Genomic DNA, 25,396 nt, shown 5'->3' with positions numbered 1-25,396 from the left:
GCAGGTGATACTAAAATCCACAACAGAATGGACACGCCTGAAGGAGTAGAGAGAATGAAAAGTGATTTAAGAAAGTTTGAAGAGTGGTCATAGATTTCGCAACTTGGATTCAGTGCCAAGAAGTGCAGAGTCATGCATCTGGGGTGCAGCAATCCAAAAGGGCTGTATATGATAGGGAATGAAAGACTAATGCACATGGACTGGGAGAGGGACCTTGGTGTGATAGAGTCTGGTGATCTGAAGGCAGCAAAGCAATGTGATGAGGCGATAGCTAAAGCCAGAAGAATGCTAGGCTGCTTAGAGAAGAGAGGAATAACCAGTAAGAAAAAAGAGGTAATAATGCCCTTGTAAAGGTCCTTGGTGAGGCCTCACCTGGAGTACTGTGTTCAGTACTGGTGGCTGTATCTCAAAAAGGATAAAGACAGGCTAGAGGCGGTCCAAAGAAGAGCGACCAAATTGGTGAGGGGTCAGCATTGGAAGACTTATGAGGAGAGGCTGAAGGATATGAACATGTATACCCTGGAAGAGAAGAGGTACAGGGGAGATATGATACAGATATTCAGATAACTGAACATTTTTAATGATGCACAATCGTCAAACCTTTTCTGTTGGAAAGAAATCAATAGAACTAGAGGTCATGAAATGAAACTCTAGGGAGGATGACTCAGAATCAATGTCAGGAAATATTTCTGCACGGAGAGGGTGGTGAATGCCCGGAATGCCCTTCCGGAGGAGGTGGTGAAGACAGCACTTAAGGAATTCAAAGGGGCATGGGATAAACACTGTGGATCCCTAAAGGCTAGAGGATGGAATTAAAGAAAAGAGTACATGGGGGTAATTGGGGGGTAACTTGCTGGTGTGGCAGTTGGTACCCTTAACAAATAACACTGGTAAACAAAGTTTTTGTTTCCTTCAGGCTTTTGGTGTTCCAAATAGATTTTTTGATGCTGATCACAGATTTTACTTCGAAATTTGTACATCACGTAAGGTTTTTGAGAAACGGCCAATTTTGTGTTACAATAATTGTGAAATTTTAAAACAATCTTGTGTACATATATTTTCTTGCTGGACAGTAGTTTTTATGATTTTTAAAATTCATGTCCTATTTTTGATGGCCATAAGCAACGTAACATGTAATATACTAACTTATTTTTAAAATACACAAAGAAACTCTGCCTGATCATGCCAGAACTTGCTCGGGCAAGCCCCAGCTCAGCTGCAAGATTCCAACTTGTTTCCATGACGACGCAGCCGTATATAAGCAGCAGCAATGAGTAGTCTCCTATGCAACATCTGTGTAAATGAGCGAATTGTATCACTAAAACTGTTGGGCTTAAAGCTTGTGGATTTAATTTCATATACTTTATGAAATGTCGCACCAATGTCGTAACAGTCATGACACATTTTGTTACATCTGTGGTGCGTTTACTCTGAAAGCACATAAAAGGAGTATGACTGCACTCATTAAGAAGGCATATGAGTTATACTTTGGGTGCAAAATTGGTGACCAGGACAGAGCATGGGCTCCTCATATATATTGCGCATCTTGCGCCAGTGGTCTGCGAGGTTGGCAGAAAGGTGTGCGACCATCCATGCGTTTGCCATCCCAATGATATGGAGGGAACATAAAGATCATATAACTGACTGTTTCTTTTGCATGACGAATGTGTCAGGATACTCATCGAACAGGAAGTTTGAGTACCCTAACCTTGCATCGGCAATGGGACCAGTGTTGCATGACGACAGTCTTCCTGTTCTGAAACCGCCAGAGGTGTCGACACTTGATAACGAGGATGAGGAGGTAGGCGATGATGGCAAGCCGTCGCAGATGGAAGCTGCCGCTGATCCTGACTTTGTGCCATCAACATCCAGCGATCCTCATTTAATATCTCAGTCAGAGCTGAACGATCTGGTCAGAGATTTGGCTTTATCGAAGAGTCAGGCGGAGGTGCTTGGGTCAAGGTTGCAAGGATGGAATCTTTTGTCATCTGATATGAAAATTTCAGTATTTCGCAGCCATCATGAAGATTTGACAAAATATTTCAACCAAGTAGACACTCTGACTTTTTGCTGTGACATCAGTGGATTGTTTTGTGCTCTCGGATGTGACCACGACCCAACAGAATGGCGACTTTATTGATTCATCAATCTTAAGTTTGAAGGCTGTTTTGCTGCATAACGGCAATATCTACCCATCAATACCTGTCGGACATGCCATTCATATGAAAGAAACTTATGAGAATATGCAGTTTACTGCTAAACCACATTGAGTACTCTAGGTACAACTGGAATTTGTGTGGTGATCGCAAGGTAGTTGCAATTCTACTGGATCTGCAGCTTGGTTACACCAAGTCTTGTTGCTTCCTTTGTGAGTGGGACAGTCAAGCAAGAGATTTGCATTACATCAGAAAAGTCTGGTCTCTCTGCAAGAAGTTGGTTCCAGGGCAGAAGAATGTTGCACACGACCAATTTGGTGGATCCAAGTAAGATATTTCTTCCACCTTTGCACATTAAACTTGGGCTGATGAAAAACTTCGTTAAGGCAATGAACAAGCAAAGTAAAGCCTTTGATTATTTGCGGCAGATGTTTCCATGCATAAGTGACGCCAAGATAAAAGAAGGTGTTTTCGTTGGCCCACAAATCCTACCTGTGATGGACAGCCACTTTAATGGTCTTCTGCAAGGTACAGAACTGTTGCATGGACAGCCTTCAAGAATGTCATTTGTAATTTTCTAGGCTACTATAAGGCAGCAGACTATGTGAACAGGTTGAAAATCTGCTTCAGGCATACAAATTGATGAAGTGCAACATGTCATTGAAATTGAAATACATTCTCTTCATTCTTCCCAGACAATCTTGGCGCTGTGAGTGACAAACATGGTGAAAGGTTTCAACAAGATATTGTCAAAATGGAGAAACTGTATAAAGGCAAGTGGAACCCCTCCATGCTGGGTGACTATTGTTGGACTCTCATCCGCAAAGCGTCGGACAGTGATTACAACCGAAAATCTGTGGCAAAACATTTTTAGTTTTGTTTTCTGGTGCCAGTATTGCCACTATAGCTTATGCTGCTACAGACACGTAACAATACTTAATGTTTATCGCACTTTTCTGGCAAACGGTACGTGAATCAGACATAATAAATGCATATTTGTGTTCAGCTTGTTAAAATCTACTTGTTTCACCGAAGGTTGTGGAGGAAACAAAATGTTCCCAGAAATGTTTACCAGTGTAACAGTATCAAGGCTTAATACAACTCCATCATTGCTCTCTGCTTCAACAGCAGTAGGAAAAAGGGTATTAAATTCAGACAGCAGCCAACAAGGGCCCCAACTTATGGTTTGGGGAACAAATAAACATGGGGGTAACTTGCTGAGGCGGCTTTTACTACCCTTAATCATTAAGCCTGATACTTTTGATGCAGCTCCATCATGGCTCTCTGCTTCCTCAGCAGGAGTTTGTGTATATTAGGTTTATATATTTTAACTGTAATGTTTTTAATGTCTTGATGTTTTAATTATGTATGTATGTATGTTACCCATACTGGTGAATTTGCAGGCTATAAGATTTTGACTGAAATGAGAAAGAGAGCTATTTCGATTGTAGGCCCTAAACTGCAATTCTCTCTACGCTGAGTTGAGATTGCAAAAAAAGACTTCCTGATTTTCAAGAAGAACTTAAAGTCCTGGCTGTTCAAGCAAGCATATGAGAGTTGACTTATGAAACTGGATTAAAGCTCACAGTTTACACTGATGCAGAAATATAAGATGGCTTTTAAAATTTATTTTAATTGCATTTATAATTCTGTATAGTTTGATTGTATCTGTTTTTCTCTATTTTATAACTGTAAACTGTTTTGATCGAATACAGAATGACAGTATAGAAATTTAATAAATAAATGCAAAATTTGCGCAGAGATGGAGGAAAGGTGACTGCTGCTTTTGCAGTACTTCCTGCTGGCCAAAGGGTGACACTAAGGTTTAGCCTTGGAAAAGACAGCAAGGATGCCAGTGTCACCCAGGAGATGGAATATATGAAAAGGAAAATGGAGATTAAAAAAAAACAAATTGCTCCCTATAAACTTGTTGCTCTGTATTTTTGACCAAACATCCATTCTAGCATACTTAAATACCAAGCCTTATTCATTTGGAGAAGTTTGTTCATAGCCAAAAAGTACATCATGATTAAATGGCTTGAAGCAGTTATATCATATAAAACTCTGTTGTGTGTTCAGCTGCACTGTATGATGGTGATGGAATTGATAACGGATAAGAAAAATGGTTTATGTAAATGGGCAACTTCTAACATATGTGGGAACCCGTCATAATGTCTCTGCCAATGCAAACTCGGGCCAAGTTCTTAGCAAATGTGCTTTTTTTTGACTTCCTAGCTCAGAAGGCATAACATGATAAACCTTAAATCAGGGGTGAGCAAACTTTTAGAGCTATGGACCTCCTTCCATTCATTCAGTTGGTTGATCTCCCCCTCCCCTCAAGATGGATTACTATTTCATATATATGTATGTATGTACGGTATAGATATACACACATACTCAGGAAGGGTATTTACCAGGTAGCCACACTGCCAGCCATTGGCTCAAAGTCCCCATTTTATTTCTCGGCAAGTTGCGGAAAGGAATAGGCTCACACGCACACACAGACACCCCACACCCAGATCAACAGCGAAGCAGATGCCCAGACAGTCACTGAGACCCATAAACGGTTACCCAGACACAGACTCCCTACACGCAGACAGGCACAGAGAAACAGATCTAGCACACCTAGACAGAAAAACAGACGCACCACAGACAGATACAGAGAGAGAGACAGCCCACACACACAGACCAAAGCACACCAAACACAGAGACACTTCACACCACACCTGATAAACAGGCAATACACCACAATGCTAGGGGCTGGAAAAATCTCAAATAAAAAAAAAAGATACCAGACAATTTTTTTAGAAGCTGAGAAAAACTCCATCCCACACTGCCTGACTTTTTTTTTTTTTTTTTTTTTTACTATTTGTATTAATTTTTCCTATTTTTGTGTTTTTCTTACTTTGCTCGTCTTTTTCTCATGTTCTGATTTTCTTATTTAACTTTTATTTACACTTTTCACCTTTTATTCTTCCTTCCCCACCTCTTTCCTCTCCCCTCTCCCCGCCACTTCCTCCTTGCCATTTCTCCTCTCCGGCCTCATCACTTTTGTTCCCTCAGTGGGCTGCAGCCGTGACATCTCTCCATGGGTGGTAGGGACCTGGCAGGGGCAGGAACTCCTGCGCTGAGGCCTGGGGGTGGCAGGCTCTTCCTGGGTTGTGGAACACCACAGTAGCTTATCCCATGTCCAATTCTGTTACAGAGTAAGCAGCTCCCCCACCTGCGCCTGCCACAGTAAAAGCAGCTGCTCACCCTGGCCAGAGAGGAGACATGACTAAGCGGTGGCAGGCTTACAATGACATCAGGAGGTTCTTGCAAGTCCTTCCTTACAGAGATTACAGTACCTTCATTTTACTGAGACTTGACTGCATAGCCATTTTTTTTTCTTCCCTGATTGGGAGCCAGTGTGCCCCCCTTCAGGACTGTTAAAGCCCCCCCCCCCCCCCCAGTAGCTTTGTAATATGGTAACTGGTACAGGCGGGTTGGCCAGGGGCATTGAAGGGGGGATGGAAGGTTTTCAGGGCATTCATTAACAGGTCGATGGAGTATCGGCTCGCATAAAACAGGCGCTCGATTGTGAGCGCCCACTCTCCTAATATGCGCCCAACCACCTCTCCTGGGCATGCAAATCATTATTTAAATGAGGGGTCACGCTAAAAAAGAAGCACCAGGGATAAATTCTGCATCCCTAGTGCATCCATGGCGTCATGTGCGCTCAGAAGTGGCTGTGCACCGGTTAGGGAAATGGATGCTCAATTAATGGGCGTCCGTTTCCCTAACCTGACCGCTGGTTTAAAAAAAAAATGTATTTCATGCTGCTTCCTGTGGTTCCTCCTACTTATTATTGGGACGTTACTAAGTAGGAGGAACCACAGAAAAGCAGTATTTTGGGCTTTTTTGTGGCTTTGTGGGGAGGGGGGTGGTATTTTAGACCGCTCAGGGCGCATAAAGACATACTAAAACGTGCACATGAGGTGCGTGGTGATTTTTTGAATCCGGGGTAATAGCTAATAGCCTTCTCTACATGTGTTTACGGGTGATGAGCATGATTAGCTACACGCTGGTTTGGGGACACATTTTGGACGTGCTAATCCCCTTATTGCATCAGTTGTTAGCTTAGCACATCCAAAACACGCCTCCAAGAGCTTGTTAGCTTGTGCACTAGATTCAGCGCCCGATATAGCATCGGACTGTATGAAAGTATTCACGTGCATTTGGTATCTTACGTTTGTTTATATTGAATATTCCTGTTCAATCAGTATATCACTTGTATTCTTGTATGATCTTTAGGCTGATTGAGTCACTGTATAAAACTATAAACAGATATTAGTCATTTGTTTAATCTGGAAAAATGTAATTGTTTATATAAATATTGAAAAATTGCATAAAGATTGACAAATGAACAGGGAAAAAAGGAGTTTGCAAGATATTGACTCAAAAGCTAGGAGAAATCCTTGAATGAGACTTCAACCTTCCCCACCTCCCCAGTCACAGGCTATAAGACCCTGGGCAAGTTTATTTATATTCCACTTTTATTGACACTTCAGAGCGGATCACATTCAAGTACAGTAGGTATTTCCTATCTCTAGAAAGCTTAGTCTCCTTATGATTCAGTTTACCCAAATCAAATTAGGTACTAATATTTTTGTCTCTTTGCCCCACTGGAAGCTTAGATGCGATTCAGATGACAGAAATTTAGTGCTAGGCCATCTGCCTGAGGAATGCCTGCCTGCATGATTCTAAAATATTGAAATTGTAAAAGTTGTTATTCAGTTTGCATGTAGAAGTCCAAATTATTTTTTTTTAAATCCTGATAGTTGAAAGGCAACAGTACATAACATCTTCCTTCATTTAGATTCTTCATTTCTATCAATGTGTGAAACCGTCCTGTTTGGAAGGGTTACTTGAAAGTTTAGTGGGACATAGTCTATTACGTAAAATCTCAAATAGTGGGACTCTGTTCTGTGAACTCTACATTTCTTTCCATTTCATTGTGTGGTTTTGTCTGGCGCCCAGGTTTCTCGAGATGGTGGGATTGCAGCAACCATGACTGATATCCGTGGTGGGAGTGATGTTGTGGAAGGAGGGAGGACGGCTTTAGATAACAAGACATCTCTGTTGAACACCCAGCCTCCTCGCCCTTTCTCAGGGCCACGAGCACGAGAATACAATCCCTTCCCTTACACGGATACAATTAGTGCGTACGACAAGACCGCTCTCAAGGAGGCTGTGTTTGATGATGACATGGATCAGCTACGGGAAGGTTGGTATCATTTGACTTGTCGAAATCTGTTTCTACCAGAAATCTGAAATCTGCAGAGATTTTATTTATAATATAAGATAATGGGCCCGATATTCAAAGTGCTTTCAGTGCTACTTAACAGGATAAGCGGGACTTATGCAGCTAAGCAGTGGTTGCTGAAAATGTGCCAACGTTCAGCAGCTGCCGCATAGCCATATACGTCCCTTACATGGCTAAAAAGTTAGCCACATAAGTTGTGGGCAGGCAGTGAGCGGATCAGGGCAGAGCGAGTTAGCCATATAGCTTATGCAGCTAATTGCTGAGTATGAGTATGAGTATGAGTATGAGTTTGGTCAAATAGGCAATTTACTCAGGAAGTATGTTTCATGCATACGGAGGAGGAGTTTGGTCCTCCTCCGTACAGCGAGTCTAAACTTAGCTGGTTAGACTTACCGTATTGTTCACTCCATAAGATGCACTTTTTTTCCCCGAAAAGTGGGGGGAAAATGTCTGTGTGTCTTATGGAACGAATTAAAAAAAAATAATAATAATTAACTACAACCTCCCCCCAAGACTTGCCAAAAGTCCCTGGTGGTCCAGCAGGAGTCCCAGGAGCGATCTCCTGCTCTTAGGCCACCGGCTGCCAGTAATCAAAATGGCGCCGGTGGCCCTTTGCCCTTACTATGTGACGGGGGCTACCGCTGTGCCGCTGAATATACATTGTAATTTAGCCAGATAGGTTCTAACTGGCTAAGTTACTTAACAGGCCAGTTTTGACTATTGACCCCAGTGGTGTAAGGGGACTACACCTTATTTTAGCAGGGAAATTAAAGTATGTGGATAGTCAAATCTTTGATTAGTTTTCCCTTTTTTACTACTGACCATGTGCAGGAGTTCCCCTGTATGTGCTGCATCGTGAGACCTTCAGTCTTTTTGTCTGCACTGTTTGGTAATGTACCCTCTCTCATTAAAATGTTTTTCCTTTTGGCCTTCGGGCTCTTTTCCCCACCTGCCTCAACAGCACTTAAAAAAAAAAGTCAGAATGCCTAGAAAAATCCCACATTCAGTGGGTTCAAGAATCCATCTGCACGTGGCCGGTTCTTAGCCATCATTGATGGCTAAGACACTTATAGGTGCCTGGACCCAGACCACAATTCTGGGAACTGCTCTGATTGTGATCCGATGTTTCCCAGGGCCCGCTCGTCCGTAGGACACTAAAGCTGTCCTTTTGGAGCGAAGGTTCATCAGGGGCCAGGTTGAATAAGGGCTCCTTGAGCAGGGCCCCCACCCACCCAAGCTGGGTCTGCCGGGCCTCTGGGCTTGAGCGAGGATGAAAAGCAGGGGGCACCAGAGTTGTCTTGCTAGACTTAGCTTTTGGGGGGGAAGCAGTTTTCTACTCCAGGTATTTACCTACATAACCCCATAGTAACCCAGGTAAATCACTTTGAAAAGTGACCTCTTTATAACTTGTAAAACAGTCAGGCCCTTCAGAAATAGGCCACTCCTATTTATTTATTTATTGTTTTTGTTATACCGAGTTTCATGATAGGCATCACATCAACCCGGTTTACAAATAACAAGGAGTGTAAAGCATAACGTAACGTAAAAAACAATATTTTCAATAAGAACCTTGAACTTTAAATACAGTGAATCAGAAAAAGGGAGAGGGAAAGTTACAAAAAACAAGGAAAATAAACTTGGGATGGAAGGGGAGAAATTGAACAGCACAATATTTACATTTCAGCCTATTGATACATTAGAATAGCAAGTGAAAAAAATAAGACTATAAAACGGTACATAGGTAATCAAATGAATAAATATGACACAGTTGTGAATGGTAATAGTATGATAAATATTCAGCAGGAATTAGTGAGAGGGTTTGAGGTTGGTTGATTCGAGTTTACATTCCATTATTGCATACGAGTTAGTGCTAGTGAGAGGAGGTTTTATTCAAGGCTTGGAAATGCTTTTTTGAAAAGCCAAGTTTTTAGTATCTATGCCCTTCTTCTCTACTGCCAGTTCCTAACTCCACCTGGCTGCTCCGTATGCATGAAACATACTTCCTGAGTTGGTGCATCATGCTCTTTCTCTTTTCTTATTTAAATACAGTCTAAAACCCACCTTTTTTAGGCTACTTTTAAATCTTAATCCTGATCATACTCCTTACAGCCTCATGTTCATTTTCTTAATAAAAGATATTCCCAATGTAAACTCTACAGAGAAGGGACTATCTCGAATATGTTTTTGGACATCACTGCATATGATGTTTTTGGACATCACTGCATATGTCAAACATTCTTTTTTTGGGGGGATTCTTTCTATTTTCTTTAATCTCCTATATTTCATACTCTGTATGATTCCTATAGAGATCGGCTTCCTTTTATATATTAAAATTTCTGAATTGCTCTTCCTGACTAAAAAAAAATCGATCATAGCGATGTACAGTCATCAGCAATAATACAAAATATGAAACACATAAAACATCACCCCCCCCAAAATAATAATTCAAGCAAACATCTCATAAAAACAAATATTTAAAACATAATAAAATAACTAATTCAGTACAATAACTCAAACCATAAAAAACTTTTCCTGCTATTGCCATGCGCCAATCCCTCCTGGGACGGACACACTGCTAGTCCTTGCTCTTCATAAGCCAAATTTTCAGCCCTTTACGAAATATCAAATTAGTGATGTGCATCTGAAAATTGATCCCTCCCTTCTCAAAATGACTAAAACCACAGGTGTTTCAGAATGCACGCACATCTGGCTGCAGGGGGAAAAGAGGGAATAAAGCACATACAGTGCAGATATCAAATATTTTCACATCTACATGCGTTATTTTCCCTGAAAAAGTACTCTCACAAAAAAGCAATTGTAGAGATACATAGGTGCTTTCCCTTGGAAAATTGGTGCAAAGTTTGCAAGAAAAAGGTATTCATGGACTTTGTCCCAGTACATAAAGTTTGAAAAATGCCTCCGTAATGTGTGTGTATATTATTTTCTAATCATCTTTTTTTCCCAATTCCCTTCACGTTTCTGTTCCATGCAAAAAACAATTCGGTGTGCAGATCTTCCTGCTAGCTTAAATTGACACTTTTCTTGCTTCATTTTAATTGCACTTCAATGTCTTAGAAAGGATAAGCAAACCATTCAGTGTCAGGTTGTAAAGGATTATGTTCTTGTCATTTCTTGTGTGCAGTTGCTTTGTAATTTGATAATGCATTCACCTGAATAAATAATCCTTTGACTGATGAAAGGGAAATGGGTTGATGTGAGGTTGTCTAAATTTTAGACTAATTAAACCATTGTCTAAATTTAGCTTTAGTGGAAAAAGCTTCAGGGGGGGGCGATATTCAAAGCCTTTGTGCACTTAACTTTTTGAGTTAGGTGCACAAAAGCTGAGTGTTGAAATTTTTAACCTCACCGACCACATGGATCTTGGGCACACAACATTTTATGCCCTCAAAACTGATCTGGACATAAAGAAGCATCCATTGAGCCGTTTGGGGCGGGACTGAACCTTAGCTGACCTAATGTTGTTCTGCATGAGTAATTTGGCAGACTCGTGTATAAGTCCTGCTGAATATCCAGCAACAACTCTGCATAGAACTTTCCCTGGATATTTTTCCAGCTTACTGAACATTGATCTCCATGTTTGCAAATATTTATTAAAACCATTAACAGTAATGTTTAGTATTTTTTGAGTATTTTTTTTCTGTTTCTCTGTCATTCTTCCTTGACAAGTAGAGTTTAAACCCTGAAACAGCCAAACATATTTTCTTACTCAAGCTGATTTCTTAGCACTTGGCAAAGGTGATGAAATGAGTGTGTGTGAACTAAGGTGAATGGAACCCTTTTGTATGTATTTTGTTCCCATAGCTTTCCATGTCTTTTGATGGCTGCGTTGTAAAAGCTCATAAGAGGGCAAATGGTGAGAGCGAATCTGAGTTGCAGAGCTTTCAGAAGCAAGAGAGTAAATTGCCTATTTGACCAAAAAAGTGACGGGGGGGGGGGGGGGGGGGAGAGGGAACTGGCCTTTCAGTTACATGAATGAAAACAATATGGCACATGGTGGAGCGGTGGCTTGTGAGAGCATGCACTGCACAGGAATGCCTTCTATACCAGCTTGGCATTCAAGTTTGCATATATTTCAAGAAACATACACATGCGTGCACTGCATTTTGGGTGCTGCTATTATGAGAATAGTGTCTTCTGTTAGAAAACTATTTAGCCAGGGTACTATTTATTGGGGATTATTGCTTATACTTTTACTATCAAATAACCTACTCCTGCCACCTTTGATTGGCATATTGGTGCTGTCTATATCATTGCATTGCAGGCATTTTGTCACATAAAATAATGTACAGCCTTTTCTTTTTAAATGATTTCTTTTGGCTAAAAAAAAATGCTTAAATCCAAACACTCGAAGGAGAAAAATGGATGAAGTTGAACCTTGGAATCCTCTCAGTCTTCCTTATTGTTGTTTTGTTTTTTTTTATTCCATTGGCTTTATCCAAGGCTCCATTGACCATTCTGATCTGGTAGCTGACCTTCTTAAAGAACTGTCCAATCACAATGAGCGTGTTGAGGAAAGGAAATCTGCCCTCTGTGAGTTACTCAAGATCACACGGGAAGATAACCTGGGAGTTTGGGACGAGCACTTCAAAACCATTCTTCTACTGCTGCTAGAAACGCTGGGTGACAAAGATGTAAGTTCCACTGGCTTCTCTCTCCGTACTGCTGTTTTATCCAATAATGCTTTCTGCTTTTCTGTTGGGCACTATGGTTCTGTTAACCAGGACCTCCTGGGGTACTTTTCATGTAGTGGTGCCTCTTATTGGTCCTACATAAGACTTTTATATTGATGATGTAGTAAGTGAGCTTTTGATCCATTCTTATAGTGACCAGTAAAAGGCATCACCGATCTGCAAATAATCTTCACTTATCCATGCAATATAAGTTTTCTCTTATTTTTCATTCGGAAGTATATGGAGACTTTTATTTTTAATGTTTCTTTTCTTTCTGAGCAGTCCTGCCTGAGTCCAAGACTGCTGTGCATTTTTCTTTTTCTGCCTGGCATAGCCCATAGTCATCCTGACTCTTCCAGTTTAGCCACTGCAAAGTAACTTTCTACAATCCAGGAGCAGGATTGTGATAAATTGCAGGAAGACCTTGTGAGACTGGAAAATTGGGCATCCAAATGGCAGATGAAATTTAATGTGGATAAGTGCAAGGTGATGCATATAGGGAAAAATAACCCATGCTATAATTACACAATGTTGGGTTCCATATTAGGTGCTACAACCCAAGAAAGAGATCTAGGTGTCATAGTGGATAACACATTGAAATCGTCGGTACAGTGTGCTGCGGCAGTCAAAAAAGCAAACAGAATGTTGGGAATTATTAGAAAGGGAAAGGTGAATAAAACGGAAAATGTCATAATGCCTCTGTATCGCTCCATGGTGAGACCGGACCTTGAATACTGTGTACAATTCTGGTTGCCGCATCTCAAAAAAAATATAATTGCGATGGTGAAGGTACAGAGAAGGGTTACCAAAATGATAAGGGGAATGGAACAACTCCCCTATGAGGAAAGACTAAAGAGGTTAGGACTTTTCAGCTTGGAGAAGAGACGACTGAGGGGGGGGGATATGATAGAGGTGTTTAAAATCATGAGAGGTCTAGAACGGGTAAATGTGAATCGGTTATTTACTCTTTCGGATAGTAGAAAGACTAGGGGGCACTCCATGAAGTTAGCATGGGGCACATTTAAAAGTAATCGGAGAAAGTTCTTTTTTACTCAACGCACAATTAAACTCTGGAATTTGTTGCCAGAGGATGTGGTTAGTGCAGTTAGTATAGCTGTGTTTAAAAAAAGGATTGGATAGGTTCTTGGAGGAGAAGTCCATTACCTGCTATTAAGTTCACTTAGAGAATAGCCACTGCCATTAGCAATGGTTACATGGAATAGAATTAGTTTTTGGGTACTTGCCAGGTTCTTATGGCCTGGATTGGCCACTGTTGGAAACAGGATGCTGGGCTTGATGGACCCTTGGTCTGACCCAGTATGGCATTTTCTTATGTTCTTATGTTTCTTATGTTCTTATAGATGGGGGAGGATTGCAGACATTTACTAGTAGTAATGTAAAGCACATACTCCAAAAATCCTTTTAGAAATGTTTGGGGGGTTTTTTTGTGTTGCTTTTCCACAAGTAACAAAGGTTGAAAGAGTTGCTTGTGGTGTTAAATCACTCTAGAATTCACTTTGATTCAAACGGGTATTTTCAACTGTAGAACATAACATAGTCTTTCCAACAGAAGTAGAACAAGTCAGTCCTTACAAATGAAAATCAAAGGAACAGAGAGTAAGGCATATACTCATTTGGGAACAGAGTTGGACTCCACTCTCGTAGATGTGTAGAAGTCAGAGAATTCACTTTTATGAAAACTTAAGCAATTCTAGTCAAATGTCCATGTTCAAAACATTCTTAACAGCAGAGCTCAGTCCCCCTGACTCAGTCGTGTTTCACATTTGAGCTGCATTGGGGAGGGACAAGGTACTGAATTGGAGAAAACTGGACATGCAGAGGAGCGCTGACAAAACATAACACAGTAACATAGGAATGACAACAGATAAAGACCAAATGATCCATCCAGGTTGCCCAGCAAGTGGCTTGTGGTAGTAACTGCCACATCGTACAAGTTCAGTGAGGACCCAAATGGCTGGGGGTCCTCCAGGACAGGTTTGGGAATCTGTTTACACCATGCAGGTTACCCCCATGCATTCTGTTAAAATTAGCAACTGCTGCACTGTGCAGTTTGCCCCCATAGTGTTCAGTTAAAGGCAGTAACTTGCACACTGTGCAGGTTACCCCCATATATTCTGATAAAAATAGCAACTGCTACATGTGCAGGTTACCCCCATGCATTCTGTTAAGGGTAGTAACTGCCACTCCGTGCAGGTTACCCCCATGCATTCTGTTAAGGGTAATAGCCACCATTCTGTGCAGGTTATCCTATGCAGAAATGTTACACCTAAAGTTAACATAGGTTACCCCTTTTCTTCATTATCAACCTCGAGCCTTTAGGGATCCGCAGTGTTTATCCCATGACCAATTTAAATAAATTTACTGTTTTTGTCCTCACCACCTCTTTCAGGAGGGTATTCCAGGCATCCACCATCCTCTCAGTGAAGAAATATTTACTGATGTTGGTTCTGAGGTGTCCCCCTTGATGTTTCACATTGTGACTCCCTAGTTGTACAGTTTCCTCTCCAACAGAAAAGGTTTGATATTTGTGCATCATTAATATCTTTCATTTATCTGAAGGTCTGTATCATATTTCCCTGTTCCTCCTCTCCTCCAGAGTATACATGTTTAGATCTTCAGCCTTTTCTCATAGATCTTCCAAAACAGACTCCACACCTATTGCAGGCCAGCCCCATGGCTCAAGCCATAGTGCTGTTGTTTGTGTGCTGTACTCTATGGCTGGCAGGGCCCAGAGCCTGGCGGAGGCAGGGAAGGTAGCTGTCACTACAGTGGCAGTCCCCGCTTGCCATAGGGCAATACTGAGGGACAGCTTTAGAAGGGACTCTACTTTAGCCATTAGAGCTGGTGAAAGTATCTGTGTTACCAGCCATTCCATTTGAGGTGAAGGTTTTAAAAAATGAGAGAAAAACTTCGTGCAAAAGGAGCTGATCATATATGACAACCTGTCGTAGTCACTACCTGCTTACTAAGATGGTTTCTTTTGTTTTGGAAAATAATCTTTATTCTGCATCCGCACAATACAATAACACATGAAGTGTATCAGTATATCAACACTGTACATATAATATATAAGAAGATATGACGCCTATTTTGCAAGCCTCTTAATATGACTCAACTTGTATCTACACAAACCATGCATTTCATTTAGCCATGCTTCTTTACACTAAATTCAGTAGTAGAAATGTTTATCTTGGCACTATTCCCTCTCCTTCCCCAGTTCAAATTATGATGCACTGATTTTAATGAAAGGACTTGCCTACACATTACTTTGATTGTTAATGAAGCCTATTGCAAAGCTATGCATATCTTTAAAGCCGGCTCTCACATTTAAAGTAATAGTACTTAGAGTATCTATGACCTATTCTGTTTGCTAGGAAGATGAGTCCAGAACGTTTTTTGATGTTACTGGTAGAACTTGGCTCCCAGCTGGGGGGGGGGGCTTTCTGTCGAGTTAACTTTTTCCCCTCACAAGGAGTTATATAAGTTACCGACTTTTTCTCCATCCCATCCTCATGTCCGGAAAGCGAGTAGGGATTACCCTGTAATAGCTCGCGCACGTTCTGTAAGAAGGCAGGAATCAAGGAGCAGCACATTTCTCCTTTGGCATCAATTGGTCATAATCCCAAGCTCTCCTTGCCTTATCTTTTGGATAGCCAGAGAGCATGGGAAGCTAGTGCGGTGGGACAGATATGGGCAGCTGATCAGATGTTGCCCTTTGAATATCTGAAGCAGACCTACAAGATTCTGGACACAATCTTGCCCATTTAGGAGAAACGTCAGCAAATTCTGACTCAGTTGCAAGAGAGGAGCTGGACAACTAGGTCTTTAAATCCAATGGAATAGATGCTTTGCAGACCAGTAGGTAAATTTAAGATATTCTTGGGAATTTATCAGGGCTTAGTTGCTCTGTTGGTCTCAGAGGAGAGGATTTGTTCTTTGGTTCAACAGTGGAACGATGAGCTGCAGTTGGATGAGGATAATTGGAGGGTATTGTAGGAAGGGACTCGATCTGTAGATGCAGGGCTGACCTTATATGCAGGCTCCTTTATCTTACCTATTATTATCTGGTACTTTTTCATAAAATCAATCCTTCTCATTCTGCTCCTTGCAGATGTGTGGGATGAGAGGATCTTTCCTTTGTATGTGGTGGACATGCCTGAGGGTAGGAAGCTTCTGGTTTAAGGTGTTCAAAGTGATTTCTCAGATTTCAGGGTCAGAGCTTAGCGTGGCCCTGGATTTGGCTTTCTTTGGATGCTGGGACTCTCTCTGTTTCACGAAAATCTAAGATTTTGACCGGACAGTTATTGTTAGCCACCAGATTCACAATTGCCCAATTGTGAAAGGTTTTCCCCTCTTGGATTATTGGAAGGGTTAGGTCTTTGAAGTATTTCTTATTGAGCGGTTGTCGTGCACTCTTCAGGGTTCTCTTCAAACATGATTCTATATGGGGGAAATTCTGGGCACGTTGGTCTGTCTTCCCCTAAAACAGTTTTCATTATTTGAAATGAACCTGCCCTTCTGTGTTCTCCAGCTTTCAGTGCTGTTGTGGGGGGATGGTTATTGATTAACCTAAATTATATAGCATTTGCACTGCTGATTTAGCTTCTGTCCCAAATTTTTAAACTCATGTAAGTTCATCACTGTAGTACGCTGCCTAATGTCAGTGGCAGTGTGCAGTTGATTATTCCTTGCATTGACTTTGTGGTTGTTAGTTTACCCTGTTAAAGTAAATTAAAGAAAAAACAAAACAAAACTTGTCTCCCAGCCCCATGATAAAGGTCTTTGCTTAAACCTTTTTTTTTATAACACTCAAGTTGCTCTCAGAGGAGTTTTACTGTGAACATGGCTACTTACATTATCAATTAAAAGATTTAGTATTATCCGACTTTCAAATCAGAAAAGAAGATTATTGCAGTGTAGTAATAGATGATGAATAAAAATATGATAGGAATATGATAGGAGCATTATGATGAAAGGGCAGGGAGTGAAAAAGAGAGATAAATATGTATGTATAGTGCCTTGTAAAAATCTAAAAAAAAAAATACCAATCAAAATGCATTCATAGGCATTTGTCTCATTGATCTATACAACATACTCTACACATCGATCGTGAAAGAACAATTATAGAAATATTCCAAAAGTAATAGAGTGTAAAAAAAAAAAAAAAAAGTCTTGATTGCATAAGTCTTCATATCCCCTTGACTCCACTTGGTGGAAGGCCCTTTTGTAGCAATAACAACCATGAGTGGCTCAGGATAAGTGGCGACCAATTTTGCACAGCAAGATGTTCAGTTTTTGCCCAGTCTTCTTAGCAGAAGAGTTCATGCTCTTTCAGGTTGGCTGGGGATTGTCTGTGGACTGCAGTCTTTGAGTCTTAACTCAGATTTCCTGTGCATTCAGGTCTGGACTTCGACTGGGCCACTTGAGGGCATTAATTTTCTTCTTGCTGAGCCCCACTCCATTTTTGCTGTCGCTTTGTGCGTAGTATCATTGTCCTGCTGAAAGATGAACCTTCTCCCCAGTCGCAGGTCTTTGGCAGACTGGAATAGGTTTTCTTCCAGAATCTATCTGTGCTTGCACCATCCATCTTTCAGTTTTCACAAGGCTCTCTCTGTTCCTACTGCTGCAAAGCATTCCCTCCACATAATGCTGCTACCATCATGCCTTACTGTAGAGATGGCATTAGCAAGGTGATGCACTGTTTGTTTTACGTTACACTTATTGCTTAGCATTGAGACTAACATGTTTCCCTTTGGTCTCATCAGGCAACAAAACCTTTTCCCATTTGTGTGCAATGTTCCCGAAGTGTTTCTTTGCAAATGCTATGCAGCATGGCATACATAGGTGTTTTAAGCAGTGGCTTCTTTCTTGCCACCCTCCAATACAGGCCATTTTGATGGAGTAATGTTTGTTTAAAAATGATTTATACCCACTCTATCAAAAGATCAGAGCAAGTTATATAAAAACACACAGTCTTTCTGCATTTCGTAAGAGAGACAGGTCTGGGAAAAAAAAACTGCACCTGGACTGAAAAATAGCCTGGCTGAGTGCCTATTGCTCAAAAGCCTGACTAAACAGATGCACCTTCAACTGGCGCTTTAACAGCTGCTTGCACGTGATTAACCAGAGAAATGCAAGTAGAGTATTCGAAAGGGCTGGACCCACCACTGAGAACGCCTGCTCACGTGTTTGACAGGCAAGCTGCACGAATGGATAAGACCCTCAAGGAGTCCATGAACAAGGGGCCTTAAAGCTTATGTAGGATTATACAACTGCAACATTGCCGAGATCCAAGGAGAAACAGTATTATTCAAAACCCTTGAATCAAAGAAAGCAGTTTGTTGCACTCACCCCACTGTACTTGTAACCAGTGCAGTGAGCACAATGCTGGAGTAATATGTTCTCTCAAACCAGCATCAGTTAACATCCATGCTGCTGAACTCAACACCACCTGCAAAGGTCTAATATGAAAGATGGCACCAATATATAGCAAATTGCTATAATCTAATGGCACAGTTACCAAAGATTGGCGCACAGATCGAAAATCGAACAATGGCTTGAGCCAATGCATCACACGCACCTTAAAAAAAAAAAAAAGGCCCTCTCTGCAGCAGACTTAATGTGAGTTTGAAAAGAAAAATTAGACTCAAGATCAGCAACCTGCAGCACATGCAACTAAGCATGATCAGTTCCACCTTATTCAAGTTCAATGCTGATTTATTATGACAGAGCCATTGTTTAACAGTTACATGTTAACATAGTAATGACGACAGAAAAAGGCCAAATGGTCCATCCAGTCTGCCTAGCAAGCTTCTTATGGTAGTAACTGCTGCTCCGTGCTGCTTACCTCCATGTTTCTGTTAAGGGGAGTAATTGACGCTCCATGCTGCTTACCTCCATGTTTCTGTTAAGGGGAGTAATTGACGCTCTGAGCTGGTTACCTCCATGTTTCTGTTAAGGGGAGTAACTGTTGCTCTGTGCGGGTTACCCCCAAGCCTTATGTTAAGGGGAGTAATATTAAAAATCAAAATTAAGCAACTGTCAAACCCATTACAAAATTACTGCTAGCAACATTTTAACAGGATGAGCAGCCTTCCTGATAATTCATACAATGCTGTTGCTTGAACATGCTTTGCTATTGGACTTGGCCGTAGAAGCAGTCCTATGCTTTTTACCCTAATGTCTGCGAGTCAGTACCCTGGATTGTAAAAGGCAGGGCCCAGTGTTGGCAAATATCTGAATCCAATTCCCCTCCCCCCTCACCACCTTCGAAACGGAGAGCGATGCTGCAGTTGTGTCAAAATCATGTTTGCTAATTGGTTAAGGCTAGTAAGCCCTATGCCTTCTGTTAGGGATAGTAGCTGCTGCTCCATGCTGGTTACTCCGATGCACCCTTTTCTTAATTTCCAACGCTAGCCTTTATGATCCACAAGGTTTATTCCATGCCTTTTTGAATTCCTTTACTGTTTTTGTTTCTACCCCCTTTTCAGAAAGGCATTCCAGGCATCCACCACCCTCTCGGTGAAGAAATATTTCCTGACGTTGGTTCTGAGTCGTCGTCTCCCCCCCTCCGCCCAGGAGTTTCATATTCTGACCCCTAGTTCTGCTTGCTTTCCAATGGAAAAGGTTTGAGGATCGTGCATCATTAAAGCCTTTCAGGTATCTGAAGGGCTGTATTATATCTCTCCTACACCTCCTCTCTTCCAGGGTATACATATTTACATCCTTTAGCCTCTCATAAGTCTTTCAGTACAGATCCACAGCATTTGGGTCTCCGTCCTGTCTCTACCTTTTTTGGGATATATTCTCCAGAACTGAACAGAGTGCTCTAGGTGAGGCCTCTTCAAATATCTGTACAAGGGCATTATCACTACCTTTTTCTTACTGGTTATTCCTCTCTCTGTGCAGCCCAGCATTCTTCTAACTTTAGCTATCGCCTTGTCACTTAGCTTTGCCACCTTCAGATTGCCAAACACTATCACCCTAAAGTCCCTCTCCCAGTCCGTGCACATTAGTCTTTCACCCCCCATTACATACAGCTCTTTTGGATTACCGCACTCCAGATGCAAGACTCTGCACTTCTTGGCATTGAATTCTAGCTACCATGTTTTTGATCACTCCTCAAGTGGACAAATATATCTTGACAAGAGCTTTAGTCTGCTCCAAAGAACTCAAACTTGGCACAAAAATCTGGATATCACCAACGTAAATTTGAAATCCTACCGCAAGCTTGGCCTAAGAGTATACAAATAGGTATCATGTAAATGTTGAAAGGAACGGCAGACAGGGCAGAGTCCTGTGGAACACCTGAGGTATTCGTATGTAGTGAGAAGGTTATAGAAACGATTCTCACCTGTTGAGTCTGTCCAATCTGATCAATCAGCATTTTCTCCAGTCTCAGCTAAAGTCTCTGCAGTTCTTTTAGAGTAATTATAGGCCTCAAAGTGACCTTCTGCAGCAGTTTTCTTAACTCATGGGTTTTGAATATGGAGAGATAGCCTGATAGCAGCAATGTCTTGTGGAAACAGTTTGACACCTTTACAATTAACCACCTGACAATGCCCCCAAAGAATATTCAAATACATTGAAGTTTTCTTAGTCTTCCCCCAATCCATTATCCCAGAGTTCTTTGCAGCTCCTTGTACGATATGTTTCAGCCTTTGCTTCAAATTCATTGCTTGATTCTTCACTCAGGACTATTCATCATCTCAGCTACTGTGATTGGACAAAGATGGGCTCTTTTTAACATGGACTTTTTTTTTTCTTTTTAAACTCGCTAATTTGGGTTTGCTATGACAAAGGCTGTGAAGACTTGTGCAATCAAGACTTTGTTGTATTCTTAATTGCTTTTGGAATGCTTTTATAATTGCTCTTTCACAATGAAAGTGTAGAGTATGTAATCAGTGAAACACACTTCTACTTTCATGCATTTTGACTTGTATTTTTTAAATAGATTGTGAAGAATGTACGAGGTTATGAAGACACTTTCAAGCCACTATACACCTGATAGAGACATTCACATATCTAAAAAGTATAAGCAATGCACAAGAAGCAACCCTTTTTCAGTGGGGAGGAAGTTCTTGGACGTGAGGCTCCCAAGTTGGGGTAGGACTCAGGAGTAACATCAGAAAATATTTCGTTACGGAACGGATGATGGTGGAACAGGTATAAACAGCAACGGAGCTCGAGGAAATATGGGATAAGTGTAGAGAATCCCCTTGTAAGGCAGAGGTGACAGGAAAGATAGCGATCAGTATACTGGAAAGTAAAGTGGGCAGACAAGATGGGCCCTACGGTCCTTATCTGCTGACAGATTCTGTGTTTCAGAGAGAAAATGATACAGGGAGAAGACTGTGTCTCAGAGGAGAACTGGGACTGTATTTAGAGTGTATGTTTGCTGTGTTTAATCTTTTCTAACTTGTTTTTGTCAGTTTTCAATTAGAGCTCTGGCATTACGGGTACTAAGGGAAATTCTGAGGAACCAGCCAGCAAGGTTTAAAAATTATGCCGAGCTGACTATCATGAAAACCCTGGAAGCTCACAAGGATTCTCACAAAGAGGTAAATACACTGTGAAATGGATAGGAAGCAGAATAATTTATTTTTTTTGTCTTTTCTCCTTTTTAGACCTCCATCTTTGATACCCCTCTCTGCCCCCAAACTAGGATGGCGACAGTAGGTTTGTTCAATCTGTCCTGCATGGTTTATTTGGGGTTTAGAATCCACCTCCATTCCTCTTAGGGCTCTTTCTTGTTTTCAGGTTGCCTCCAAAGAAAAAGAAGAAAATTACAAAATGGCCTGTTGTCAACAAATCATAGTTTACTTGTAGGCATTGAATTTTTGCCTTTTTTATTTCAAGGCAAGCTGCAACTAGGAATCTTCATGTGTAAAAACTCCTGTATCTTGCTTGGCCTTGAAGAAAGCAAAATTGCTTACTTTATAACAAGTGTTCGAGTACAGCAGGCTACATAGTTCTCAGGATCCCACCCGCATCCCCTTGGAATTGGGATCTATAATTTCCATAGCTTTGTACCAAACGGACAGGAGCCACATGCGCACTTCCCTGATGTGGGAGGGTCCCGCACACGGCTCAGAGCATTTTTAAAGCTGTGACCTGGGCTCTATGTGCTGACATCGCCTATATGTGACTGTGGGTGGGTGACATCTCCCAAGCATCTTCACTCTATGCACGGACTTTAGACTACAGTGTGAAGAGACGTGCCCTTGGGCAGGGTTTAGAATTATGCATAGACGTTTGCATTTTCTAAAGTATGTGTGAACGTTTTCTTGGAAAAGCTACTCTTGCAACTTAACAGGTGTAAATAGTCTTTCTGGGTCAATTTTCAAAGCAAAAGCACAAATTTTCACTTTGGAAATTACTATAAAGTCTGTGGACAAAAGAACCCGTGGGCCTGCTTCTCAAAGGGGGAAACTCTGGGAGGAATTTCCCTTTGAAAATGCGGCCTGGCAAGGAAACGCAGTTACGCTCGTCCCCATGTACCTTTTATTTGCTTTGCATCCTGTCACTGCTGAAGAAGAATGGGAGGAGCGAGGGGTGAGAGGGGGATGATAGACTGCAGGCAGCGGGACCACAGCGACCCCCATGGGGGGAGGCAGAGCTGCCAGTTCCCCCGCCTCATCGCCTTCTCCTGTGGCTGTCAAACACAGAAGAGCTGGGTTCTCTCTAGGACTCCTCCCCGCTCCTGTCCCCTCGCCCTGCACATGCCTGTTTCCATGGAAACAGCAGAGGGAGGCACTGGAGCAAGAACAGCACTTGGTCTGCTCTGCTTCCACGTTGGCTACCAGAAGACAGAGGGAAGAGAAAAGGAGCCACTAGTCAAATTGTGAATGATGCGAGGGGAAGGATGTCAGTTGAATTCTGAAAGCAGGTGAGGCAGGGAGGGAGAGATGAAAAAGGGCGTGAATAGTTGGGGGGGAGATGAGAGAGTGAATTCTGATGGAGAGAAGAGGCGGGCATGAATGCTGGAGGGAAGAGGTGAAGAGTTGAATACCCTATCTCTGAAGTCAGCAACATAGGCTTGAGTTTTGTCACCTTTTTTGCACCTGAGAGCTTGCACTGTCGCATATTCCACAGCAGGTGTGAGAGGACCGAGGGAGGGCTAGAAAGATTGCATGAGAATAGCAAGGCAGGGGGTGAAAGTGTGAAGGGGTACAAGAGAGCTTGGGTATGGGGGGGTAGGAGTATGAGAGAGCTAAGGATGGGGGTACAGGGGAATGTGAACGATCTGGGGGTTCAGGGGAAGATGGAATGTGTAAGAGCTGGGGAGTCGGGAGAAGAGGGGGGGAGTGAGATAGTCGAGGGAATACAAGAGAGCTAGGAGTCAAGTGGGTGCAACAGTAGTGGTGGGGGGGATGGACTGTGAAAGAAAATGAGGGGGAATAGACTAAAGACAACTAGAGATGGTGTCAGAACTGGAGAGGGAGGAGTATGTGCTGAGACTGTGCCAGCGGTGGTGATGAGTGAGAGGGGTTTTAGAGAGAGAGCTACAGATGAGTGATGGGTATGTGTGAGCATGTGTATAAGAGAGAAAGCCAGAAAAGATATTGGGGGTAGGAGAAGAGCATGCAAGAGCGTGAGTAGGAGTAAGAATCAGAGAGAGGGTGATGGGGGAGAACATGAGAGTAAATTGGAGGTTGAGAGTTAGAATTGGGATGATAGGGTAAAAGCATCAGACAAGTGAAATAAAGTGGTTGACATGGAGCAAATGTAAGAAGTGATAGTTGGGTGGTGCGTGAGCCAGGTAAGGAGTGGCTGTTGGGGGTGAAGGGAAGCAGATAGCAGGAGATTGGTGAGAGGAGCAGTTCAGTGAGGGAGAGTTGGAGAGATGACGTGTTGGGACCGGGAGAGCTTGAAGATGAGAAGTGAGAAAGAAAGAAGAGTGAGAGAGAGAGGTTGGATGAGATCCAAGTGTGAAGAGATGGTGGTATAAGGAAGAGATTTAAAGGCAGAGAAGGAAAAGATCAGTATTGGACTGAAATTGAGGAAGATGTTATGAAGACAGAAGAAAAGTAAAATGGAAAGGAGTCACTGGAAAAGGAGTCTTAGGAGAAGATAGATGAGAAAATGAGAAAAAAGAGACTACAATCAGTGCAATTAGGGGGAAAAGCAATGAAAAGTAGAAAAAAAAGCATTTTATTTTGTTTAGTGATTTGAATATGCAATGCAGCGATCTAGTAGTTGTCTGGCTCCTGGTGTAAAACTGGATTCTCTGCAGTGGCTTTTATTGGATCTCATAAGAATTATCCAAAGTATTGTATTTGAGCTTTTGATATCATGTAGAGGTTCATATTCAGCACAGGACACCCAGCTGAGTTAGCAGAATAAACTTATCCAGCTAATTTATACAGGATATTTGGCACAGGTGCACTGCTGAATATACCTGGCTTTCTGAAGTTAGCTGGATAGATGTATCCTGCAAACTTTAGGACTGCTCTGAGGCCATGTTTCTAATTGGCTAACAACATAGCCAGGTAAGTCGGGGTGGTCAAACAGCCTATAATTTCAAACCCTGGGGTTTTTCTGGCTAAATCCTAACTTAGCTGGACAAACACCTTTGAATATGCACCTCAAATATGCACCTCACAGTTCTCTTCTTCAAGTATAAATGTCTCTGATGAGCAGATCAAGGCTTCTTGGGAAGTGAGGGAGAAAGTAACAGTGAATCAGAGCTTTTGGGCAATGGGGAGGGGACAGTAGTGGATCAGGACTTTTGAGCGGAGATAGGGAGGTGGCAGACTGGTCAGGCTTTGATGTGGGGAAGGGGAGGGCTTGAGAAAGAAAGAGCTGTTACCTGTGCAGGGCTGGAAAGGAGGGTATTAAATCATCCTTAAGGAAGAGGAGGAGGAGAAGAAACAAGCAGGAGAGGAAAATAGGGTGGCAAGGAGGGAAAAATGTAGTGAGGGGAGAGGAAGACAAAGTAAGCATGGAGAGGAGAAAGAAGTATTCTGGGTTTGTTTTTTTTAATTATCTCACAAACTAGGGCCTCAAAATTCTTTCTCACGGGAAAATAGCAGCTCTGCCTCTCCACCATGAATCGATCTCGCCTTTTCCCGGCCTGCCTGGAAATGGTTGCATCAGTCAGAGCGAGAGACACACAAGTCCTTCAGTGACTGCACCCCCAGTAAGGAAACCCATAGGTGAGACAGTACCACTCCGGGGTTTGTGATCGTGCACTGGCTCAGAGGCTTTTGCACTCTGTGACT

General features: G+C 42.0%; 1 protein-coding gene across 21 annotated transcripts in view; it reads left to right on the top strand.

Annotated features, from left to right (window-relative positions):
* CLASP1 (cytoplasmic linker associated protein 1) overlaps nucleotides 1-25,396 on the top strand; it is a 637,864-nt gene that overhangs the window by 571,008 nt on the left and 41,460 nt on the right. For 11 of the 21 annotated variants that reach the window (XM_029605183.1, XM_029605203.1, XM_029605198.1 and 8 more), the window contains 3 exons: nucleotides 7,176-7,422; nucleotides 11,923-12,113; nucleotides 21,605-21,733. In XM_029605183.1, the coding sequence (XP_029461043.1) occupies nucleotides 7,176-7,422; nucleotides 11,923-12,113; nucleotides 21,605-21,733 (567 nt within the window). Of the gene's footprint in view, nucleotides 1-7,175; nucleotides 7,423-11,910; nucleotides 12,114-21,604; nucleotides 21,734-25,396 lie in introns of all 21 variants that reach the window. The other 10 variants (XM_029605186.1, XM_029605182.1, XM_029605181.1 and 7 more) reach the window with 1 other exon arrangement.

This window comes from Rhinatrema bivittatum, chromosome 6 (assembly GCF_901001135.1).
Source record: "Rhinatrema bivittatum chromosome 6, aRhiBiv1.1, whole genome shotgun sequence".
Classification (NCBI taxonomy): Eukaryota; Metazoa; Chordata; class Amphibia; order Gymnophiona; family Rhinatrematidae; genus Rhinatrema; species Rhinatrema bivittatum.
The sequence above is the reverse complement of the archived record's forward strand: the minus strand, read 5'-3'. Positions and strand labels throughout refer to the sequence as shown.